Source organism: Kryptolebias marmoratus, linkage group LG5 (assembly GCF_001649575.2).
Source record: "Kryptolebias marmoratus isolate JLee-2015 linkage group LG5, ASM164957v2, whole genome shotgun sequence".
Classification (NCBI taxonomy): domain Eukaryota; kingdom Metazoa; phylum Chordata; class Actinopteri; order Cyprinodontiformes; family Rivulidae; genus Kryptolebias; species Kryptolebias marmoratus.
Genome location: NC_051434.1, coordinates 2492384 through 2499109, shown reverse-complemented (window position 1 = coordinate 2499109; position 6726 = coordinate 2492384). Strand labels below are relative to the sequence as shown.

The window sequence follows — 6726 nt, the reverse complement described above, 5'->3', positions numbered from 1 at the left end:
AGGTGTAAAAATTTCAGAGCAAAGTTGTGCGTGCTCTAACTCTGCAATCATGTAACGTAGGAAGGTCAAACATCACAGCTATAACCCTCATGGGTTAGGGATCCATGCCAAAGAGTTCAAGGTCACAAGGTCAAAGGTCAAGGTCAGAACAGTCCATGAGCTCCAACTCTGCAACCGTTTACAGTAGACAGATCAAACTTCAGAGGTGGACTCCTCACATCTTTAGGACCAGCCCTTTATGATTCCTGTCTGCAACTGATTAGCTCTTGGAGCCATCTTGGTTCAGTCAAAGTTTCTCCAGGAACTTTCTAGTTTCTGCTTATTATTCTCAGACGGATCATTTTTATTGTGGAGGAGGGTAATTTATTTTATTGTATTCAATTCAATGATTTTGGAAGCCTTATTTTGAGCTTTTCCAAATTTAATAGAGAGTTCACAAATTTTGTATTTTAAAGACTCCCATTTAGAAATATAGGAAGGTATGTACTCATAATTTATCACATCGGAGATTAATGTTTTGATTTGACTAGAAAAAACTGGTGACTTTATCAAACTAGAATTGAATTTCCAGTAGCCTTTGTTTCTTGGGATGTCACCGAGTGGTCTAAAAACTATCCTTATAGCTGAGTGATCAGTAAGGGGCACTGTGAATTTGGAGCAGTCTTGAACATTACTCATCATTAAGGGTGAAATCAACCAAAAGTCTATTCTGGATTTAATAACGCTATTTGGCTTGAACCACAAGTATTCTACAGCGTTAGGATATTTACAGCACTACGGATCTAACAAATTATGTACAGAACAAAAGTCAGTTAGGATGGAATTGAAAACACTGTCTTGATATTTTTATGGGAATCTGTCTGTCCAAATGTGTCAAAAACTATATTAAAATCCCCTCCAATAACTATACATGCATTTGGGTAGGATAAATTTAGATCTAAAAGTATTTTAAAAAATTTGGACATCAGATACTTATTTAAAAAGGCATTATTAAAACTGTAAATACTGAAGGGTTTTGATCTTTTATAGCTTTTATTGATATATAATCACATAGCCAGTGTACTCACCGGACATGTCACCCACTGAGCGGGATGCTCTGGATTGGTGTAAACGGCAGCATTGCAGTTCCTGACAATATCCAGCAACTTTCCACAGCCATTGAAGAGGAGTGGACCAACACTCCACTGTCCACAATCAACAACCTAAACAACTCTATGTGAAGGAAATGTGTTGTTTACCAGTTCTTACGATCACTGGGATTATTTTCTTTGTAAGGTTATGTTAATTTTTTTCTTGAATAGAACCTATAAAATCTGTTTTTTGAAATCACTATATCTGCATGACACACAAAGAGGAATGACTCACCTCAGCTCTCAGCAACTTTTAGTTCGTCTCCTGAAGTCCCTACATTGTTTTTCATCATTTGATTTTTCCACATTAGTGGGCCACATTCCTCTAACCTCTAACAAAGCTTATTAGTCAAAGTGTTGGTTTGAGAAAAATGTGTCTAGAAAATAAGATTCTCAAAACAATAAATTGATTTTATAGTTATTTTGACTACAAGAATTAGATGAGGCCCAAGGATTCACTGCTCACTCAGCCAAGAGGCGGCTCGAGAACCCAGAGAGGACACAGTTCTTAGGTCCACAGTGAGCCCAGAGTCTCCTCTGTCACTCCTCTCTGAGGCTTTAAGATGAGAACCAGGAAGGGGGGGGGGTACTCTAGGACCCCCACTTAGATCAGCTTGTGCCTTTTGTCATGAACCAGATAAGTAAAAAAACTTAAGAGAGTTACAGAAAAAACAGGAAGAAACCCAGAAGTCTCTGATCAGGTTTTACACCTTTTGGACAAACTTTATTGAAGGTAAAAAATATTTTTTAAAAAGTGAAGTGATAATTACAAGTTACACACTTTCACTAAAATAAAAAATAAAAATGCAAGTGTCTAAGAAGGTTATAATCCGCAGCATGTGATCCAAAGGAACTCTCCTCACTGTCTGTTTGTGGTTTTTATTAAACTCCTGTTCATGGTTATAAAAAGATAATTTCTAGATTCCTCCTTATAGTTTGAACTCAAACACACCTCTTTATGATTATGTGAAAAAGTGTAAAGTTACAAACACCTCCTTATTCTTGTTTGTAAAGAAAAAAAGAAACAAAATTTAACGGGACCTGTTTTATCTCCAGTCTGTCTCTCATTGGTTGATTTTGCTGCATCACAGAATTTACGACCCCCTCACTTCCAGACTGGTTCCAGCTGTGATCCCTGCCAACACCGGATAGGAAGGATACCATGGCCCCATGAAAGGAGAGTTCTAGTGGACCAGTCCAAAGTTCACCTGTCCTGCAGGTTGGGGGTAAGTCAGGGCAGTTTCAGGGGCAGCTTCTGCAGGTTGGCCACATGGTCCAGTTTCACCTCCGCTCGCAGCAGGGTGGCTGATGTCATCCTCAGATGGAGGCTCGCCTCTGCTCACAAGGCCAGATGAGGCTGGAGTCTCATCAGTGTGAGGCCTCACTGTTTCAGGATGGTGACTCAGCAAGTTTCCACCATTTCCACTCCTCTCAACAATATTCATGACCGATTTATTAATATAAACAACAGTAAAGTTTGGTGTATTTTTAGTAGAAATTCATTCAGGCCAATAACTGCTGATTTGTGTTGACTGCAGTGAGTTTTGAAGGTTTTATTACTTAGAATATTATTAAAACAACTTTTATATTTCTACATTAAAACATTTTACCAAAGGAAAATACATTCAATAGATGACAGAATCTATATTAATCTATATTAACAAGCATGTGTTTGTATCAGGTACATTGAAACTATTTTCAATTTTACTTTCTTTAAAATTCTATCAATAAGAATGCTTTTATTCAGACACATTTTGAGAAACAAGGAAAACAATAAACTTAATTCACATACAGAATACCAAAACATCACTTTCAAACAAATAAAAAATATTGTTTCATGAGGCCACATGGGGGCACTCAATGACCACAAATTACTCCCGACTATGCAATATCAACAAGAGTTTATCATTATAATCTTATTCAAGAACAAATATAAGGAAATACTACCTCATACAATAATTTCTTTACAACAGGTGTTGAGATAACTTACTTAGTGTTCATTAACTCACACCCAGCACTCATTTTTGGGCTAAAATTACACAACATCCATCATTTCTGCACAATTAGCCATGCAAAGAAGAATTTAGAACATTAACATCTTTGGCTAATCAGGGCGTCACAAGCTAATCACATAAACTAGCACACAACAATTAAAAGCATTTGCAATAAACTAAACAAAAACACTAAGTGACGTAAAAATTTAGAGTTCTGTTCTTATTTATAACACAATTAAAACCTGTAACATTTATTGTTCAGTAATTTTAAAAATTGCCTACAATGCAATTAAAAGGCAAACCTTTTTAAAAGGAAAACTTTTTTTTTTTACTTGTTTCATCAGTTTTAAAAACTGAGTACTTTGACAAAGGTAAACATCTGAGTTCATATGTAAGATAATTTGCTAAAGGGATGGTTTTTGAAAATCATTCAGTTTTAATTATTTTGGAAAATCACCTTAATGACTGTGGTGAAAAGAACAAAAGTCTCCAACAAACAGCAGTAAAAACCTCAGATTATTTCAACACAATCACAGTGAAACTTTAGCTATGATACAAAAACATCTGGCATAAAATTACAGTTAACTTATCTTTAAGTCTTGTTTACCCACTTTTGTCAAAAGTATAATCATTTACAGGAACGCTCAGTATTGAGCAATGTTGTCTCTGGTTATATTTCAAACAAGAACCAAACATCAATGTTTTTAACAGTTTTTTCTTTGAATTCTTTACTGATATCTTCAGTAGTTCCTACAGTTGATTCTTTCATTCAGCTGTTGGTCTCCATCATCTTCTGCTTTTCACCGATTTCCTGTTCAGAAAGCAGCAGATTCTTAGGTTTAGGTCAAGACAGATTAATGAACGATAACATCTGGAGGAAAAATCATATTTAAACAAAACTGAAACAACAACAGTGTCAAAAGCAGTTTTATAAGGGTGTACTCACTTTCTGAGGTTCTGGGTCTTCAGGAAAGGAAAATGAGCTGTCACAAGCTACAAAACAAGACATTTCTTGTGAAACGGAGAAATTGGTGTTTTCACAGCTATTATGGCTTTAAATAAACTGAACTGAAATAAATTAAACCTAAAAGACTTACTCTTGTTGCACCTGGTCCTTGCCATACGGAATGGATAAGCAGGTCAAGGATGGATTCTCATTCTCCATGAGGGGTGTGGATGTGCTGTCAAGATCAGTGTCTGCACACATAAAAACATACAGGATACAAATATAAAAGCTAAACTGCTCAAAATCAGATTTTATTGTTGTGGAGTTGCTAAAACAACAAAAACAGTCACTTTCCACACAGAGGTGAAGTCAGAGCTAACTTTTCTCATATTTATACATTTAAACAACTGAGTAACTTCAAAACAGCAATAAAATGTCTGCCAATTTTTAAACTAATAAAAATAATAAAATAATATTAATAATAATTATTATTATACATTTACAAAACCCACAGGTGAAAATGATGCACTTACTTGGCATATCCACCAAAGTAGAAGCAGAGGAGCCTGGACCTAATAATAAAAATATTTAAGGCATACAATATATTGATATATCTTTGAACATTGAAATATTTCAGTAAACTCAAACAGTAATAATATATCTTAAATTTTTAAGCCTAAAAAAGGAATAATTTAGAATGATCAACAGAGAAATAAAATACTTACTTGGTCTTGCTTTGATCTCAATAGTACGATTGAAGCCTGAAGAAATAAAGTATACTAATTTATAAAACATTCATTGCCAAAGTAAACTATTTGTACTATTTATTCTACTTCCCAACAAAACTGAAAAATTATAAAAATTTAATGAGACCCCTCATGAATGAAATGCATTAAAATGAAGCAAATACAGAGGACCAGTTGTGATTTGATCCAATATTTGTAAATCAAAGGTTTGTAATTCAACAAGAAGGAAAAAGAAGACTTATGTAACAGAACACTGCATTAAAACATTATTTTCAATATAAATATAATATAAGAATCAATGTAAGAACTAGAAACGCTCAGAGAGCGCAAACTTTTCCCAAGACCCGTTATCAGTGGAACGGATGATAATCTTGTGCACAGACAAACAAAGGTTTGTTTTCACATTTCATGTTAAAAGCAGAACTACATTTTCAGAATTATTCAGTTTTGATTAAAAAAAAAACAACTTTTTTGAAAATCACAACTAACTTCAATATGTCACAGTAAAAAACTATTAAACTACTTTTAAATTACTATTAGTCTGTTAAAACTGAAATACAGAAAAAACAGCACAGATGTTTTTTTAATTTGAATTCATGAACAAACACAACAATGACACTTTCCATCTTTATCATTAATAATAAACAATAAAACTCTTAATATAAGATCTCATATTTGTGTACTTCACTGTGTGATATCAGACGTTACAGGAACATGAAGACAAACACAAGTTTTACCTACATGTTATAAATAAAGCAGGTTTAATGTGTTTTCTCACCTTTATTCAATCTTCTCCACAGTATGACTCCAATGATGATGCTGATGATGATGATGATGCCCACCAGAACTCCAACAACAACCCCCACAATAACAGCAACAGGAGAAGAACCTGAAACAAAATCATTTCCACTGTTTAATCACTACATATAATCAGATTATGTTCATGAAAAACTGTTTTACTTATCTGAATATTTAAAACAAATCAAGAAAAGGTCAATTAAAAATAAGCTGAGAGTAGTGTAATGAATAATCTTTAACACATAGTTTTTACACACTCTGCAGTAAAACACATCATTTCATTATAACCACCATCCTGCTGAAATTTTTTTTACAATTATTCACAAATTAGGTCTTGTTGTCAGTACTAACACCTGCATAGAAAGAAATCATCAATAAAGATCAAACTGTAATAAAGAAATGAATGTAAGTGTAAATATTGTGTTAAAAACACCAGGTAAAGGTAGAAATCTCTCAAAAATAAATTGTGATCAGCTCACAACCTCATCTTTGGCAGAAATTTCTACAAATATTTGTGCTCATGATCTGAAAACACTCAAACTAAATCTAATAAAATAAACTTAACTCTAACACAGTGAAAATTAATGAAGAGTGAATGTTCCTATCTTCTTCATGTCAATCTGAACAGGATATTATGAAGAAGTTTGTATTTAAGCAATAATGCAAAAATAAGAAATATTTAAGAAGTAAAGAGGAATAGTTTTATTAAATGTTAACTACTTATTAATGAACATTTCTAAATAACTTTTCTAAAACTGACACACAGTTTAAGTGTTCTTAGCTTTTCTCACACTTTAAAAATACAATAAAAACAAAACCTACAATTAAAGATCTAATTTGAATCATTTTTGTCACGAAGACACAGCGCCGTGAAAGTGTACTGACTTTAAAATCATATATATATATATATATATATATAGGACTCTAAGAGCCTTCATTGCAAACTCGATGGGGCTGTAGAAAACCACCCTTGAAACCAACTGCAAACCACTTGCACAAGTGTCCATCAAATGTGGCATATACCAAGGAGATGCGCTGTCCCCACTGCTGTTCTGCATAGGACTGAACCCCCTCAGCCAAATCATCAACAAGACTGGCTACGGATACCGACT

At 33.8% G+C, this 6726-nt stretch overlaps 1 protein-coding gene across 1 annotated transcript in view; it reads right to left on the bottom strand.

Annotated features, from left to right (window-relative positions):
* Positions 1-2668: 2668 nt before the first annotated feature.
* LOC108242641 (major histocompatibility complex class I-related gene protein) overlaps positions 2669-6726 on the bottom strand; it is a 20798-nt gene continuing 16740 nt past the window's right edge. Inside the window, exons 5-10 of the mRNA XM_025008425.2 lie at positions 5595-5705; positions 4796-4831; positions 4604-4642; positions 4222-4321; positions 4071-4117; positions 2669-3935 (exon numbers count right to left, since the gene is read on the bottom strand). Coding sequence (XP_024864193.1) covers positions 4111-4117; positions 4222-4321; positions 4604-4642; positions 4796-4831; positions 5595-5705 — 293 coding nt within the window. The 3' untranslated portion in view covers positions 2669-3935; positions 4071-4110. The remainder of the gene's footprint in view (positions 3936-4070; positions 4118-4221; positions 4322-4603; positions 4643-4795; positions 4832-5594; positions 5706-6726) is intronic.